Raw genomic sequence first — 19347 nt, 5'->3', positions numbered from 1 at the left:
TAAGTATTAAAAGGGCATGTCAAACAGGTTTCTGTTAAGTCTAATGGCAGTATTAATAAGCTCTAAAAAAAGTAAATTACATAGAGGAAGAAAATGCTGCTTACCTGAAACGCCAACTGAATCGTTTCCAGAGTTTTTGATGGCTTACAGACAACTGACAGAGCAATGACAAATTCCCGAATGTCAATTATGCCATCTTCATTCTGTGAAGGAAAATCTCACCTCAAAATACTGCAATTTGTCTGAGAACTTTCATAAGTAACTAACAGTTGCTAAAGATGCAGAATATTCACAAAGAGCATTACATATGACACTGCAAGAAAGTCCCACTGAAACTGAATTATTTTAGGGCAAGAACTGAGTCATCAAAGCTCTGCAGGCCCTTTTCAGAGTCTCAATTAGAAGTCATAATTCAAAGAATCTCAGAAGACAGTGCTGCTACTGTCCCCCTTCACTTGCACATTTAAGATTTTTACGCTAAACCATCTGAATTACTGGGTTGAAATTAAAATCAGAGAACCAGAGGGCAATTTAAGCCCTGAATATATGACATCTGCTCTTTGGTCTGAGACAACACTGTGCACATATCCATCTCCTTGTCCAAACAGCACCTCATCCAGACAAAGGTAATAGTCATTTCCCCGTCCTGACCATTTGCCAGAGGAATGAAAAACTGGCTCATTTGCCAAGTTCCTACATCCTTCAGGTTTCAGGCATCCTAGAAGAACAAGTGATTTATTTACAAGGTAAGTGAAATATCAGCTAACAGGCACTGCATTCAGTTGCAACAAGCTGCAGCAGAGGTTTTGCCTGAACCCATCTTTCTTCCTCTTTATATTTTGAATCTAGAATGAAAAATCAGTTCTGTCCAACTGATACTCCTTTTAACTTCCACCTGAATGAGCACTTTATTTAGCTGATGATAGGTGCTCTTACCTTGCTGAAAGGGAAATGCAGCAGGCAAACACTGTGGTGAAATGCTCAAAAGCACTTAGCACTGGTCCAAGTCAGACCTTAGTGAATTCAACTGGAACAGAATTAGGCTAAAGCAGAGTTTACCAGAAGTAGTACAATTTTTAAACATGATGCTGTTTCTTACCTCGTCAAAAAGCGCAAACATACTTTCTAATGTGTGAGAAACTGGAAATTCCAAGTATGCTGAAAATTCTTTAAGATCAACCTTTTCTTTTTTCATTTTCATGGCACTTGCAGCATATTTATCAAGATCATCTTCAAGTGTTTCTGGCTTCAGCCTGGAAAGCATATTATTTTTGCACATTTTAAAAATAATGCAGTTTTAACAATACAAATTTCAATATACCAAATGAAGCAATGGATGATAATGGTGCAAACCATTACAAAATACGGAATCAGAATTACTAAAAAACTTTATTATAACATAATTTATTCCTGTAATTTTAAGGCTCCCATTAGTTCTTGAACTGTATTACAAATTACTGCAAGGGCTTAAGAACCCTGGTGATAAACTTGTGTCCTTTATTCTACCTTGATTATAAGCTGTATGCGTAAGCAGTTCAACATGAACAAGCAGCACAGTCTAGAACTAGCTAATAATAAGAAATACCAGCCATGGAGAACCAGGTGGGATGTAGGTCACCTGAATACGGCCGTATCATAGGACAGTAACATAAACCAATTACGATTCCAAATTTACTAATGTCACTAAACAGGAAAGGCCTGATGCATCTTGCCTAAAAGAAATCAGGGATTACATAATAGCGATTATAGTGTTAATCCTGTTTGTCAGTCCTCATTTTTCACAATCAGTCCGGAGTTGGACACCATTACGAGGTGACCCAAACAAAGTTATAGCAGTTAATACAGCTACAGAAATTCCCTCAGTCTTTCTGGCTGCAAAACCAGATTTTGACTGATGAATGAACAGCTTTATATTTAATGCAGAAGTCCTACTGTATGTTTTTTGGGGTTGTTTGTTGTTTTTTGGTTTGTTTGGGTTTTGTTTTTTTTTCTAAGTCAAGCTTCCTGTTTTGCCTTTGCGAAAATAAGTCTTACTATGAATATAACAAATGGTGCTACAGGTACGTGGGGAAAAGTATATTCCCTCCCTAATACAACATCAACCAAATCTTGATCAGCAGGTTTTCTCTGGACTGAGTTAGGGTAATGTGGGCATCCAGACTTTCCAGTCTGAAGACAAAAGACGACAATAAAGTCTTCTACAATATTCCTCTCCAGTTGTCTGTTTTGCTGTTTGTTGCTGCAGACAAGGAAAAGCAGTTATTTACAGAACTCACAAGCTCCCACCAGAATTGTGCCCAGACTGCAGCTGGGACTCCTCAGCAGCTTCCTCTCAGTGATGAGAATGAATAAAATATTTAATATCAGCATTCTCAGGAGCTTTTGAAAAAAAGGTAAGAGCATTTCTGATAGGAAGATTATCTCATACATCAGCTCCAGATCTTGACTGCTCACTGAAACGACCCTTCCTAAAAATCACTGCTTTTAAGTAAAAACACAACTACTATGCTGTCTGCCATTACCTAAAAAAATGTACTAAATAAACAACACCAAGCCCCGCATTTCTGAATTATAAGACCTGAGCATGCAAGAATTCTTTCAGAGACACACAGCCCCTCCAGAACATTCATACGTTCTCAATCTTGGCATTAAAGCACCTATCTTAAGTTTTGGTCCTAGACAGTATAAAAAGAGCAGCGAAACACCTCTCTGCACAAATTAATTTTCCATGATCAAGTAGAAAAGTAGCAGGAACAGTGACTAAGGAATGCATAGAGGATTTGAGATGCACACAGAACGCAGCTTCTCATCTGCAGGATTACAGATAAGTGTCCACAGATAATACATCCCCACTGTAGAAGCCGAAACGTACTTTAACTATAAGATGAAGGACATCTGGCATCCAAATCCTCCCTTGAGATAAGCCACCACTGACACAGAATACACCATCTAACATCTGTCTCTAAATCAGAGAGATTTGATTTGCAACGAATTGACTCAAAATTTACCTTCTAGAACTGAGTACTTGTTTGGTGAGCAGTGGTTGAGACCTGTGAGATCTCTTCACCAGTCAATGAAGGCCAAAAAGCTAAAGTTTGAAGGCAAAACCTCATACAGAAAGTAGCATGGCCTACCACAAATCTCACGGCCATCTTGTGGTCTTATAAATACAGAAAGAGATGTGAGCCAATCTCAAAAAGGGTATGTGGACCAGCTTCAGCTTGAAGATGACTGCATTGTACTTCTGGTAATTCAAGGCGGGCTCACTTCCCTCTAGCCCTTTCAGGATCAAAAAGTGTGGATGACCATGACCTACTGTGCTGAAGTTTTTTCAAAGCCAAGTGTTCCAAATCCCCCAATAGGTTCTGAACAAATGTGAAATGGTCTGAATGTCTCAATTCCTTTAAAGATATTACTTTTATCCCAATGGAGGCTATAAAAGTTAGAAAGCCAAGAGTGGGTGCCTTCGCTCATGAAATCATGCCTGTTTGCCTAATGGCTTCCATGCAGGATCTAGGCTTTACAATACAGAACATTATTTGCTGTTGTGGTGTTTTGCTTCATTTTTTTGGGCCAGTGTGCGCTAAAGAGAACACAAAGTCACTCCCGAATCCCTGAAGATGGAAAGGGCATTTTTCAAGATTAACAGCTCTGAACATTAAATCCTTCACAGCAGACTTCACAAGGAAAACCAGATCCCTGAAGGTAGTATACTTTCAGCTAAATCATCACTATTTTTAGCAAGTAAGACGTCTTACCTCCTTAAAGCTAGTTTTAGCTGTATTTGACTATTTGAAAACAAACTCCTTTCTTGCATGTGGGAATCTGCCAAAAAAACTTCTAGTGTCTCATGGAAAGTTGCATAAGAACAGCTTGATCTTGTAGCTAGTTACTGCAAAGTGCAAGCTCACAGAAACATGCCCTAAGCCAGAAAAGCACAAAACATTCAGTTTTATGTCTGCTGACATACTTCTGTGCAACTTCTTGTCATAATGGAGAAACGATACTGAATGGCTGCAAAACTGATCTTCCAAATACTCTGGCACACCCTGCCTTGATCCAGGAGGCAGGGGCTATTATGGTTGGTATTTACCATGTTACGCCTGATCCGTGACCACCTCCTGTAATGGACAGTATTGCTTTTATCATGAATGCAGACGGACAACATCCTCCAGAGGTTTTCTTCTTGTTATAGATGATTTATGAACACTCTGAAGTCATAGCACTGCTGGTCAGCTGTGAGGGATTATTACTTTGGGAATGCAAAGCTCTGCCTACAGTCTGGACCACCGTTTCAGGCAGACATGGACAGTAGAAGTTTTCATTGCAGTCTGGATGGTAAAAGCTGTTAAGCAACAATGGACAGGCACCAGGCCTATGAGGTAATTATCTCCTCCTTGCAGATCTTACAAGCCTACAGGGGCATTGACTAGTAGGATCCCCGTGGCCAACTGGGTGAGATAACATTGGAGAGTAGTTGTCAAAATGGAACTGCTGTTTAATTCAGGTCATTCTTACCAAAATACTATGGCTTTTTAAGTGACAGTAGAATTGATACAACACAAGCAGGTCTACTAACATTGAATTTCACCACGGCCCGGGATAGCCTAAGGAGGTAAACCTTGCAGGCTTGCTAAGGTTGTAGAACGTTCTTCCAGGGCAGACACTACATGGGTACAAGACACCAATAACACACAGGCTTAGGAAACCAAAGGAGATAGGGTTAAGGATCCAAAAGGAATTCCAAAATAAATTGCTTGCTGCTCATTGTTAAAGATAAAAATTACTGTCTGAGAGTAATCCTACTGAGAAAGCTCAGAAATCTAGAAGGCAAGAACAGGATATTTTTCTGAAATCAGACCTGAAAAAGATGATGTGGTGCAAACTATAACTTTTAAAAGAAGTCAACATAACCAGCAAAGCCATACTGTTTTCAGTGAAAAGTACAAAGAACCTCAGTCTGTGTACTAAATGCATAGACCAGATCAAGAACCTGCCAAACCAAAGGGTCTTGTGCCACACGTATATCAATAATAAAATGCACATTCACCACGATACCATTAAAGTTCTTGCTGTTCTGAAAAAGACCTGGACTGCTAGAATTACTTGAGCAAAATTTCAGGTTACTTCAAGACCTGATTTCATAAGCCTCATCTAACAGCAAGCAGAATATAGTCACTAAAAAAAATTTAAAGTAAATCCTACTTTGAATTGCAATATGTGCTACATTTGGCTTTTCTTTTTTCTTTTTTGTTAAAGAGAAAATAAAACAAAACTGAGAATAATTGTAACTTAAGAAAATTAGAAAATTATTTGACTGAAAACTGGGAATTCTCTAAGGAACTACTGATGGACTAAAAGTCATGGTTCCCTAAGAAAGGGGAACAACAGTTAAAGCTACAAGGTCCTTCTAGTTTATGGGCAAAGGGAAAGCAGGAATTAGAACAAACAGAAGTTTGAGACAATAGGAACAAATCAATTAAAATATGAACTTAAGGATGTCCTTGCAGGCAACTACCCTGAAGCAGCTCACAAAAAGTATCTCATAAAAAGATGGAGATGAGACTTAATTATACTGTATTAACACTTTCTGAAGGAGAAGATATCCAAAGAGGTCTTTAATAAGGCACAAAATCCCAAACAAGTTTCAATGTCTAGAACATGGTAATAGATCCAGTCAAAGTACTAACCAAGAATCACTTTAAACAGTGGGGTAATTAATTGTGGAAGAAATCATCAGACAAAGCAGAGGATTTACAATGTATGAAAGCTACAATAAAGACTGCATATAGCTTAGTAATCAGCTCATTGGTCAGCCACAGATTATCAGAATCAACAGAAGAGTAACTGCTTGAGGACTAATGAATGCCGAATTTGAGATGATGAGACTATGATCAATTGATCTCATTGATACCGCAGTCATTTTACCACAGAGTTCAGCGTGAGGCAGCTGAGTTTCAGCCAGCTGTGACCTGGCAGCTGCATAGCTGTGTTAACAGAGCCTAAGCTCTTCATTAGATGAAGCACAAGAACTCGCTGCTGTGGCTGCGCGGCTTCTGGATTGGATCCCATCCAGCTGAGCACAGACTAAGCAAGTTTTACAGACAATGTTAATGAATCCTGTAGATACATAACGTGAACAGAAATAACTCTCCAGTGTAGCAAACTGAGGTGTAACTTGATTTCAAAGAATCTAAACCAAAACCAAGTCTGGATTTGCCTTACTATAAAAATCTTGCTTTTAAAACTGGATGTTACCTTGATGGTATGTTATTATTCAAGGTATGTTATTGCTGAAAGTATGTTATAAACAAGCACTAAGACTGGACGCAAAATCCATTGGATAAAATTTACTGTTCCAGTTATTTAGGGATGTGACTGGATGATCTTAATGCCTCCCTGGCCTCAAAACCTTCAAATAAGCAGCAAAATGACTGCATTGCCATCAAGTGTGCATTAGAGATGAAGTCATATTACAATCTTCATCCAATTGTGCCAGAAAAATATCATCATAATAGCCTTCTTACTGGCGCATATCCAAATCAAGACAAGATAATATTTCACTAATGTACAATTGCTCAAACCAGATAGAGAACTTTTGAGTTGTGGGGAACCTCACTCACAAATGCACGTAATTCTTCTAGATGCCCAAACAGAAACCCACAAAAGCATAATTTAAAAGAACAGCTTCAAATTGAGCAGACAGAAGCCAGACAATTTAACAAGAGGATTAAACTGAATCCCAGGATTATCAACTGCATAATAAGAGACATGGGTGGTTTTTTGGGTTGGTTTTGTTTGCTTTGTTTTTTTCTTAGTACTGTTAAGTCAGAACATTTGGAACAAAGCAAGCATCTTTGTTTCTCTTAGAAGTCTCTCCTATCCTACTGGAAGTCCTTTCAGTTGCAGGTCCCGACAATGAATTAATCATCTGCTTGTCATCTGAATGCATAATGTATGCTGTCCTACATTCCTTATTCTCCAATAGATTTTTTTGTTTTGTTTATGTACACAAGCTGGAAGATGAAGGCAAAAAATAGTGAAAATAGATAAAATACAGAATGGAAACATGAAACTATGCTTTATACTTTCAGGTGAGGAGATGAAAAAAAGGAAAGAGTTGTTTGTATATTAAAGCAGTTACCAGGATGAGGCTGTAGATTTAATTTGTGGTTGTTCAACAGGAGGAGAGGAGAAACATTGGAGAAAAGTTGGAAAACAGCAGCAGCAAGTTTTACTATTTGGTTTATGTGAATTTATGTTTGCTGAAGCTTTTCTGAAAGGTAAAACCAGAGGGGACTGATGCTATGAGAAGAGAGGAGCCACACTGCATATCCTAAGCTACAGTTTCATTAGAAAGTCCATCTAGCAGTAACCTACTCAGATCAACCAATTCTTTGTACTTCTGGGGAAAGGTGACCCCTCTGCCCTCACTATTATAACGTTAATCCAGTCACAAGACTGCTATGGCAGCACTGTTCTCCCTTCACAGATGTCACAGGAAAGGGCAATTGACTCTTAACTGTATCAAATATTAGGAATCCCACAGTATTCCTGACCCTCTTCAGGAGGTGTCTTCTAGTTTTGTTCAGGGATGAACGCTTCAGACATACTCTGCTCACTTGTCAGACTGAAAATATGAATTTTACAACCTACTCTACTCATTAGGATCTAGTGGTGCTGCTTGCAAGTGGAGAGCAGTATTGGTTTAATTTTATATCAGTACATGTATTCGTAAATGCAACGTCGTTATATGAAGGGAAAACTATATAAACAGAGATATATAATAAAGATGCACCTTACATATAAATACTGTATATGCTCACCCAAGGCTTCTCACAAGTTTTGCAAATTCTAAAAGACACGTGTCTGAAGGCAGACGAAGTTGTCCCTCAGCCAAAGCTAGCTGACAGTCTTCAAATGTATAGTCTGTCACTGGTACTCCCAACGCCCTTGAATAAACCAAAGAAACACAGTAAGCAAGATAATCTAAGAAAACTGAGCAGAATAATTTTTTTTTTTATAGCAAGAAATCCTGCAACAATTATGCTCTGTATTCTGAAGAACTGTAAGAAAGAGCCCATAAAAGAAAGTTCACATACAAAGAATGAAATACCCATTGCAGAACATCTATTTTGACTTTACAAATACATGAAAATACAAAAGAAGAATATAAGGAATACAAAAGAAGAAATGGGAAAAATTAGGCACTGCATAGACTTTCAAATTCCTTACTATTTTCACAGAAGTGAATAACAAGGGTTTCAACATTAATCTAATAATCTAGAACAAAAGCACATATTTATTAATAATTATGTTAAATAGTTATATTATTACTCTTACACTAACATATTAATAAATCAGTAATCACCTGAGCAGAACTATTACCTTCAGGTAGTATTAAAATTACACAACAGGCAACATTTCTCTATAAAGAATGTCTAGAATATAAAGTATAAAAGCAAGTAAATTCCAAGTAAACACGAGTTATTTTTAAGTGTTATGACATAAAAAAGGCAGAAGAAAAAATACTCCCAAGTTTTTATATGCCAAACAATTAAGTACTCATTTTTGCTTTACTTCTAACTCGATGCTTTGTAGTGATAGCAGCACCAAAATATACTTCAAGGAAATCCTGATATTGTAGTTGCACTGCATTTGCTGTGCTGAAGTTGAGAGAAAGACACTTCGGTTTGGAAGAGGCCTTTAAGAATTCAGTGTACAAACATAAGATGCAATTGAGAAAGCAAACACTGCTCCATACGAGTTACTCATCTGCCATGTTTTCCATTACACTTGATTTTACTTATATTAGTGCGGAACTTTATCTCCTGTGTATCCTTTTTTAGTTTGATAAAGTATTCACAAAACCTTTTTTCTTGACTTACTTTCCCTGTTTTAATCTACAGGTTTTTCTACTTTACTACTAACCACCTTTTTCATCTGTGAAGTTAATACATAGTAATGGCACGATTGATACAAAACCCCGAGGCGTGCCATAGTCATTGTGTTTTTGATGAAAATTCTGCATTCAATTCTACGCCTTGTTATAGACAGTTTGATCTGTAATGGCAGTGGCAGTTACCTCTCATGCAATAACTGCTTAATTTCTGTTAAGCAGCCTCTTCCCCAGAATCTCATTACCAGGCCTTCGAATGGCAATGTAAAGAACGTAAGCCAGTTCTCTTTTATCCACCAGTTAATTGCCAAACTCCAGGAATCCTAATACATTAGTAAGACATACACTTAACACTAAAGCTACTGATGAGGGTTTCTCTCTCCTTTCAGGAAGAACACCTCACTAATAGATATTCAAGCTCAAAATTAACAAATATATTAAAAAATTAGCTACTATTTATAAGCTACTTATGAATAAACCAAGAACATACAGGGTAGTGATTTTGGATGAACAGCCTCCCTCTTGCAAGAAGAAACAACAAACAGGAAAGAACAAAAGGAAAAAGCCAACTAAACCAAAAAGATACAGATACATAGAAAAGGCATCTTAAAATTCTGCAGACCATTGAAAGCTAGATTGCCTCGTATGAGTGATCCTAAGCAATTAAATTCAGTTCCTCTAAATTTCTCACTTCTTGATCTGTTCCTGTTTCATCACTCTCCTCCTCCTATGAAGGGAGAACTAGTAGTACTTGCAAATCAGTAAACCACCTTAATGGAATGGACAAGAGGATCTTGTGATACCATATTTCATCCCATAGACTTACGCTTAACATACTAACAAATGTTGTGTAAAATTCAGATGAACAGCTCCTCCATGCTGCAGGGATTTAAATCCATTTCCAAGTTCCACCTGACTTCGAGATCAGGTATTGCAAGTCTTGTCAGTATTTATATGGTGTTCAATATAGTGTTGTATTATACAATACAAAATCATTGGTATTATACAATACAAAATCAGTTTTCCTTGGAAAAAGAAAAAGAGGTGGATGAAAGAAGCAGAGTCTATCCTGCCTGTTTAGATTACTTCCTATTCCCTTCTTTTGTACTGTGTGTGCACTAGATCATTCTTATAAACTTCCCTGACAATAGTCAGTGAAATACCTGAACTCCTAGGGCAGCAAGGACGCACTATAAGCAGTACCGTCCAGAGCACCTTACATAAAAGAATGTGCTAAGAACCAAAGATCTTGTCCAGCCAGGCACATTACATCAAATTTCATCAGATCTTAAGGCAACTGTAGGTATAGCACACAAGAGAGATACAGGAACTTTTGGGCGATCAGCTGAAGCACAGGGCAACTATACAGAAAAGGAGAAGCTGGTTAAAAATAAGTTAAAAGTAGTAACTGAAAGGGTAAAGCGTTCATTTGTGGTACAAAGCGACACACCATATCAGGGAATCAGGAGAAGTGACAAGACACTTATGAAAAAGGACTCTGAAAGGAAAAAAAAAATCCAGTATGGCTCAGCAAGTGATTAAAGATGGCAATTCGAAAGACAGCAAAACGACACACCATATTAGGGAATCAGGAGAAGTGACAAGACACTTATCAAAAAAGATTCTGAAAGGGAAAAAAATCCAGTATGACTCAGCAATCAATTAAAGACAGCAATTAGAACGAAAAGATTTTTTTTTTTTTTAAAAAAAACAACCCTGTTTTCCTTGAGACAACATAGAAGACAGACAAGTTAAAACATAACCACAAGGTGGAAAGCCAAAAGCAAGAAACAATAACTTGTTAAAACTAGAAGCCAGCAGCTTTTCAAACACATCAAAAGAAAGATGATTAAGAAAGATCAGGCCACTCAACCTTGCGGAGGGTAGAAGCCTGACTGCCATCCAAGAACCAACACCAGATTTAAATAACTTCTCCTAAATAATGGTCCCCAAACATGTTGGGGAGCCCAGCCAAAGAGGAATTAAGAAAAAAGCAACAAAAAACAGCAACCAACCAAAACCAAACTTATGATACAGAACAAATTCCAAACAAAAGTAGGGATCACCTTAGACTCGGCCAAACCATAAGGGAAAAATACAACCTGCATCTTACTACAGCCATGTGCACTCCTTAAAGAAGGTGTGGAATTTGGGCCAGACTAAGTGCTGTCAGTACAGGAAGATTCCCACTACAATTAATGCCTGCATGTATGCCCTGCGTCAACACATACACAAAACAGGATTAAGGATAAAAGCATCTTCTCCTGCTCACCTGTTGGACATTTTCCAGCCTTTGGACTTCCAAAAAAAAAAAAAAAAGGCAAGATGAACTGAAACAGTGTGTTTATATGTGCATCCAGACTTTCAGAATTACAAAGATCAGAAGTAACGAATGTGAAGAAACAACTTTTGCTCACAGGAAAGTTCAGTCATAGGATCAACAAAGGCTAGATAAATTAGAGTTCAAAGGACTCCTGAGTTCAGAAGATAAATCACAAGCTGTACAGGGCTAGCAGTTTAACACAACAGGACACTGATTTCTGCTCAGAACATTGAAGAAACTGAAGCTGGGGAACATATAAAGTTCATTATTTGTGCTAAGACTTGTGAATTTTTCAATTTGTTAGAATAAAGAGTAGCATACTAGAGTTCACTGTAAAGCCTGGGTACAACTGCAACTCACAGGATTTTCTACAGAACCAGTTACCAAACTATTCCAGCTCATCTGCAGGACAATCTTCCTCTACTTCAATTAAACTGCTAGGAAAAAGAAAATAAACCATTCCAATTTGAGATGCAAATTGCAAGTGCAACCGAATGTAGGAATTTAACAGCTGTTCCTGTATCTCATTTGGAAGCACCTTTTTTTTCCTCCTCTTTTCTTCATATTACCTCTGCTTTCACGGTCAGTTAACCCGAGCTTGGCCTTTTTATTGTTCAGCAATTTTATATGGCTAAATGTGCATGCATGGCTTGACATCCTTTGAGACTTACTTTCTCCCTCCCTCCCTTCTCTGAGATGCTGGCTATTTACCTTTCATGACATCACGCTACATGAAATTCCAAAGTCAGCAAGTCACTTCAAAAAAAAAAAAAAGTAAAACCAAAACAAAACCAAAAAAAACCCCAAAGCCTTCTTGCAAGCCCAGTGTTACACACAACAGTTGTACTTCTTATGTCCTGACTTCTCACACCAAACAGCTCCCTATGTTTAACACTTGTGCAATCATAATATAAAAACAAATTATCAACTTTCTCATTTTCTGCATGCCAATCCACTACACATACAAAATTATGAACATAAAACAGACTGTGACTGTTGTAATATTATGCAAAGTGAGAGAAAATAGTACAGACAATATTGTGACATTCTGAATCTACACTTCAACAAAAACATTTTCAAAGTGTTTTACACTGTTAATAAGCAGAACTGTGAACTAATCTAGAAAACATTCGACATGCTGCTCAAAAAAACCCCTTTTAAATTGGCTATAATTTTATAGGATGCTGAGGACACTAGAAGGATAGCAAATTTGGTATTTTACTTGACTATCAGATGTTTTGGAAAAAGACACACAAAACATGGTGGACAAATAACCCCAGCTTGTAACAGTCATCCCTACAGGAACTTCCTGAAGCAGAGACTATTTGTACCACCATGGTTTAGAATTAGTGATGGACCAAATTTTTTACAGTATATCTCAGCTCTGATTAATTCATTTTATGCATCTGGTAGTGAATGCCACAATTTTGTATGTGTTTTAAAGAGTATTTCCATTTATTTTTAGCTGATCTACTCTCAAATGCTTTCTATCTCTACGGAAAGTAACAGACTTGCCTCACTATGCATTTCCAGAACACTCATGATTTTCCTGACCTTCAGAACAGCTCTCCACTTCCTCCCCCCTTCTTTTTTTCCTTCTTTCTTTCCCAGGCTGAAGAGCTTTCACCTATTTAGTCTTGGAAGGCCAGGGTGGACAGCCCCTTTTCTCTCCTAGGACTACTCCTACTTTGTGACATTCTCCAAGCAAATGAAAGGCCTGTCATGAGAGTCTGGAGTTCCCATCAAGAATATATATATAGTATCTCATGATGGTTTAATTTTTAGACAGAAAAAGAAGCTGCTAACAGCTGCATTTATCCCTTGTGTTAAGAAAATAGGTCCTGTTATTGTTGGTCTGGATAAGATCTTGTAGGCTTGTACATCACAAATCTTCAAGGGGTAAAAAATGAAAAAGGTTCTCTTTGAGTTGTCAGCATTCAAAAATCTAGTTCAAACCGCACTGTTTCAAAATATTACTTGACTGTAAAAAAAAAAATCTATTTCTTCCTTGAGAAAATAAACTTAGCAAGAGGCTGCATAGTTAACCCTGTTCAGTAACTACATTTGCCTAATTGCCACACTTACAGCACTCACAGAAATAAACAGAGCGCACAATGCAGTTCTCATCTCCAATTCTCTATATGGCCGGAAACCTAAACAAATGGATACCTATTAACTCCAGCACTTCCGTAATTCCACTTACACTGATCCTTATGCCTTTGATGGTATAAAAATGACAAAAAGAAGTCTTGAATTTCAAAGTTGAGTGCTAAACATCCAACCAGTGCTTCTGCAGAATCGCATATAGAACTTCAGACAGCGTAGGCAAAGAGCACAGCAGTTTTTACGAAGTTAGATTTAATTAGCCACTGAAAACACAGCAAATAGCCACAAGACAGACCAGTAAGGTACTGTAAACCCACATCCTCAAGGCTATTCTTCAGCAACTAGCATTACCGTATCACATACGGTGGCTGAGATGACATTCTGATGCTGTCAAAGCCTGCAAGAAAAAAATAATCTGATGTGGACTATGTAGAAGATGACAAAAGGTGAAACGGACACAGAAGACTACCTGTAGTATCTTTGGCCTTCACCAGTATGCTGGAAATAAGGATTCATTTCTCAAAAGCAAAGACATAATCCTCATAGGTCAAGCTGATAAGATTTACTGCTTTAACAGTATGACACGCTCAGACAAGGGGAAAGTGATTCTGGCAAGCACTTGACAGAGAAAACATAAGGAAGACAGATGTTTTCAAGTTCCATGTCTAACACTCTGCACTTCAATTCATTTGAGCATCTACTGTAAATATAAAAACATGTCTTTAAATGTTTGTGTAAGTGGAGAAGAAAAACAAAGTTATTGGAAAAATGCAAACCAGACTATGACTTTTTTTATTTCTACAGGAAGTCTGTCTTTCTGCGCTCGCTACAGAAGAAACTTCAAAACTCCTGGCTAGTGTCACACATGTAGTTATAATGCTGAGTTCTAACACCAGAAAGATCAGAAAAATGAAATGCTCAATCAGGAATGCTGATAGAACTTCAGTTCTGAAGTGCTCACTATTTTGAAAAACCAAGGGGCAAGGGTGCCCAGTTTCCACCTGGGTTCACTCTAAACATCTTCCATATGCATTAAAAAAATAACAAATTTGCAGTATTATAACTTGCCTTTTTAAAAAAAAATATTGTACCATCTAAACCATATTATTTCCTATTTTGAAGATGGTCTCTGTAAGAGGAACTAACAAACTAAAGCAAAACAAATTGTGTTTATGTGTTAGTTAAGTGTCCAACAGGTCTGTGTATAATTATCTAAGCAGCTTATGTCTGTAATTATAGGCGAGGTTACTTTACAGTTGCACAGAAAGCCTGCAGTACAGATTTTCACACCTAGCTGCCTGCACTACCATGGGCTTATGCATGTACAAAATGAATAGTGCTCATAAGTACATGCATCTAACTAGATGCTGAGCTACTGACATAGTCCTTTCAAATATATTTATTTGAGCCCTAACGGATAAGAGACAACTAGTATTTTTTTTAGAGGGAAAAAAAAACCCCGCCACAAAACAAATGAACTTTAAATGTGCATCAGTAGATTAGAAGATATGATGCATAAAAGCAATTTGGAAAGGTAAAGACAGAGAAAGAGTTGCAACTGATGAAGCTAAGAAGCAGAAGACTTTATAAAGCATAAGCAAAAAATATAAACAGTGACACAACCTATTACTAACTAAGGATAGTAAAATTGCCAAGAGGCAAAAAAAAGACGTCACATGCAATAAATACTTTACATTAGGAAACTATTAAAATGACATCTTTTATGAATAAAATGCTTTAACAGTGGTAGAGATGTTTCCTTTATCACTGAAGTTTTTTAGAATAAATACTTATGATGGCAAGGTCAAATGATTTGTTCCTCATAATTCTAGAAGAGCTGGGGTTGAAGCCTCAAGTCTATGCATTGATGATTTTAAAACACTACCATAATTCCATTAAATCACAAGTTAATACTTTGAAGATACTAAAAAAAATATATTTAAAAATGTAACTATGTAGGCCAGAAAGCTTGACACAACTAGAAAATATACGTAAGCAGCAGTAAGTGTTGAAATTAATACATTAACAGATCAAAATAATCCACATTGACTACCATCAATGTAACGTGGTAACAGCTCACACACATGAAGATCAAAATGACAATTTTGCATTAAAAACTGGTAATTGCATAGGTAAGAAAGAAATTTTGGACTTTTATATATGCTGTAAAGCAATCAACCACTAAGGCTTGGATCTTGTTCATCCTCCTGGTGAGGACTGCAACAGAAGACATAACTACAGGTGAGCATTGCAGGAAGCAAACAGCCACAGGTGCAACTGAAAGGTCTGTAGAAGTTGTGAGCCTTAAATGAATTTTCTACCATGACAGTGTCCTTTAAAAAAAATGGAAATGTATCACCTGGATTCTTGTGGAATTTAGTGACAGACCAGTGCACAAATACTGAAACACCATCAATCAAGAAGAGATCAGCTCATGTTACATTTGAATTAATTAAAACATAAACTAGGTTTAGTTTAGAAAAAAAAAGTCAGCAAAATGAGGTCCTGAAAAGCAGAAGGAAAGGGTGCTTGCACAAGAGTAATCCCAGACGGAGTGACTTCTGGTCACAACGTTCACATCAATGAGATTATCATCCCCAACATGGTCCAGGAAAAACAAACCAGAGTGTGCATACTCAAATGGATGGTATATGGCAGCAGAAGACATGAAGGACACAAATGCTGGGTTAACACTTGAATGCATCTTCAAAAGTATACAAGCCTTGTCATCCTGGACGAGAAGGAACACAATAAAGACATGTAGAGCACTACAGCAGTTAAAAAATGGCATTTTCTTTGTTATTGGTGTGGCTGCCTGAGGGAACCCGAAGCACAAGAGAACAGTTATGCTTGAAGTCCCTGGCCTGAAACAGAGAGCCAGAAGGCCAGGCTCAGTTTGGATTTCACTTTTTGGGCAAGTAAATTCATCTGTCCTCCCAGAAACTACTGTCCTAAGCAACCAAATCTCTGTAAGTGACAGCATCTCCGTTGCCAAACATTTGATTTATATATAAGTGAACAAGACCTATCTAGAGACCACCCATCACCTGCATCTGTGGCTGCCCACAGAAAATCTAAACAAATAAGGCAAAGCCAAAAATTCTCCATACAGTCAACGAGTAGAAGCAGCATAAGAATCAGACATCCTGTTACGTGCTTTGTTCAACACTTAACAGAATCTGTTCACAAGACAAGATTCTGATGAAGGCAAACAGATTTCAGGAGTGGAAATCATATCTATTGTTGCACTCAGCAAGTTCTATCAATTCCCTTTGAAATCAAGAGCAAGAGACAAGGTTTTGCTGCAATACTGGTTCTAGACTCACAAATGCGTTATCATCTGGGACTGCCACCACTGCTGCTGTAAAATATCCAGTAGGATTAGACTCTTCGTCCAGAAAAATATGATGGGGATGAAGGGGAAAGCAGACATCTAAACGGATCCTGAATTGACCTCTTGATATCAAAATGGCAGACTGTCACCAATTCAATCTTCAAGAAAAGGAGACAAGTGTAGATGAAGCAGTAATATCATCCTTTATTCAGCAATGCAGGGTGCAATGTTAGCACCAAATAGCACCTGAGGTGCTAGAGCTGCAACGGCTACAGCTCCAGGACAGACTGACAGCATCTCAGCTTGATATCTCCTGTACCAAAAAGCCACATGAATGAACTGGGAGTATCTGGAGAACTGTCACTAGAAGTAAGCATCTGGAAGTGGTCAGGAGTAAATAAATTTTGGCTATGCTGACATTATTTTAATTGGTCTACAGTAATCCACAGGATCCGTGAGCCAGCATTCTGGTTTTTTTCCTATCTGCATTTTAACTTCAGAACTTTGATATCCAAACACGTTTGTTTTCCTTTCACATCAACACAGGATCTGCAGCCTTTTCATCTCAAAGCAAGCCATATTTGCTATCTCCCATTCTGACAGTCTTCCCTTTAGACCTGCACTCCACTTCTGTGACCCCAAATGCCTAAATTCTTCAGAGGTGTGAGGGAGAAACAAAGAAGAAGAGGAAAAACATCTCTTTTCTCCTACACGCACATAGAAGAGAAGGCTTTCAACATGCAGTTTGCTGTAAACTTCTGTTTTTCAAAATTTTTCCTTAGACCACACAATCCCTGCCATCTGACTGGAGTTCAGATTTAAGGTATTGTAACATGGCCTTCTACCCAAAGCCTAAGGACAACACTTACATTGTGCCTGCTGACTGCCTTAAATTAGCTACAGAAGTCTTTGAGGCCACTGCAGCCCTAAGACAGGTTGATTCACACAGATCCTTTTGTTTTTTCTTTTGTGAGAAATGACCTTTCATATAATGGATCGAGTATTGACCTATTGTTACATTATAGGCCCAACATCCTTAAGGAAACTCACAGGGCTGGGTTTTGCTTATAAACCAGAGAATTACCAGTTTCTGTCTACAAATTGGCCTTTGGTTGAAACTAGTAACTTAGAAATGGAAGAGAAGTTACACAAAGGAAATTAAGACTTCACAAGTTCTTTCAAAATTAGAAGTAGACAGATTCATAAATCCTTCAAGAGTTATTAATGATCATAGACCTGAGGGTTATCTGTAAATACTGAAATGAACATCTACTGACTAATGGAAGATTTACTGAAAGGACAAAAAAATGAAGGAACAAGAGAGATTAATCAAAAATACAACAAAAGAGAATGAAAGTCCATGTATTCAGCGTTGGCTTTATTATACACTACAGACCAACTGTAGTAAGCGTCCTCTCATTAGCACTCAACTTCAATTAGTTTGCATTGTATCAATGCTCTATCCAACAGAAGCAGCTTTCCTGTGCTTTACTATTTGAAATAACCACAGGCTAACAATGAATACATTAAACAAAAGTCATAGCTTAAAATGCAACCTCAATAGCACAAAATTCAGTTACATTAATTTCCATAAAAATTCAACTATACCTTTCTCCCCACAGCAGCAAGCAGAACTGGCTTGTTATATGAAGATGTGTAAGAAAAATCCAAACCCACCAACTCCTACAGTTCCTGCTGTACTCGTGGCTCCCTGGCCTCCTCAGAGAGGAAGGCAACTGCTATATAAAGTTTTGTATATGCTACTGCAGACTAAAAGCTGCTTTGCAAATAGGCAACTACATTGACTTGATTTCATGACATTTTCTTGATCCTAAAATTAAAATCACACATTTTATTCGGTATCACAACATACTTACTCTGCCATTACACGTCTGACGTTATTGGCATATAACACTGGATTTTTTCTTTCTTCTTCTGAAGGAATATACACGGGTAGAAACTGCATACAGAGAACTGAATTATACCAAGAATATTTAACATTTAAACAATCTCTATTATAGCACTATGTTGAAAAATGTATAGTTTGTTGCTATTTACAAAGTTATATTAACAAAGGGACTATAAAAAATTAAAAATTGAACTCCTAAATGCTTAAGGATGCATCATACTTCTAGAAATTCATGTAACAGTGACTGTTCATTTCTTACCTCACGGAACCCAAGTTGAGCTTTATCTTTCTTTCATAAGTGGGACCAGGAATTTTTAAATTATTTAAAAATATTAGCATTTTCTTGCACAAACTTCTACATCCTGTATTGTTCATCTCTTTGCAGACAACCAAGAAAAGCACCGGCTACATGAACACTGTTCTATAGCTTAAATATTAAGAATTCAAATTCTCAGGACATCAGGCATTTACTGTTTCCCCTGCACATTTTGAAATCAGGTATGACTGCTTAATGTACACATCAGAAGTGGTTTTATCTTCTGCTGTTGAGGTTTTGAAAAATTTCTCCTTCAAATTGGACACTGTGCATTAATACTCAACTGAAAGAAAAGTTCTAAATAAATACAGGTGGCCACAGAATCACAGAACAGTTGAGGCTGGAGGGGAAAAATTAAACAAGAACTGCTGAGACCTGCAACAGAAGAGGCAGCTTTGGCTATGGTTTTAAGTGTTCATTGAAATATAACGTAAGCTCCAAGATCACAGCCAGTTTCACC

At 37.5% G+C, this 19347-nt stretch overlaps 1 protein-coding gene across 1 annotated transcript in view; it reads right to left on the bottom strand.

The window, feature by feature from the left end:
• Positions 1-19347, bottom strand: part of LPCAT1 (lysophosphatidylcholine acyltransferase 1) — a 69620-nt gene that overhangs the window by 17329 nt on the left and 32944 nt on the right. Inside the window, exons 9-12 of the mRNA XM_054191641.1 lie at positions 18540-18622; positions 7827-7952; positions 1100-1253; positions 105-203 (exon numbers count right to left, since the gene is read on the bottom strand). Of these exons, the coding sequence (XP_054047616.1) occupies positions 105-203; positions 1100-1253; positions 7827-7952; positions 18540-18622 (462 nt within the window). The remainder of the gene's footprint in view (positions 1-104; positions 204-1099; positions 1254-7826; positions 7953-18539; positions 18623-19347) is intronic.

This window comes from Rissa tridactyla, chromosome 2 (genome assembly GCF_028500815.1).
Source record: "Rissa tridactyla isolate bRisTri1 chromosome 2, bRisTri1.patW.cur.20221130, whole genome shotgun sequence".
In the NCBI taxonomy this organism is placed as follows: domain Eukaryota; kingdom Metazoa; phylum Chordata; class Aves; order Charadriiformes; family Laridae; genus Rissa; species Rissa tridactyla.
Note: the sequence above shows the minus strand (reverse complement) of the source record. Positions and strands in the feature narration are given on the sequence as shown.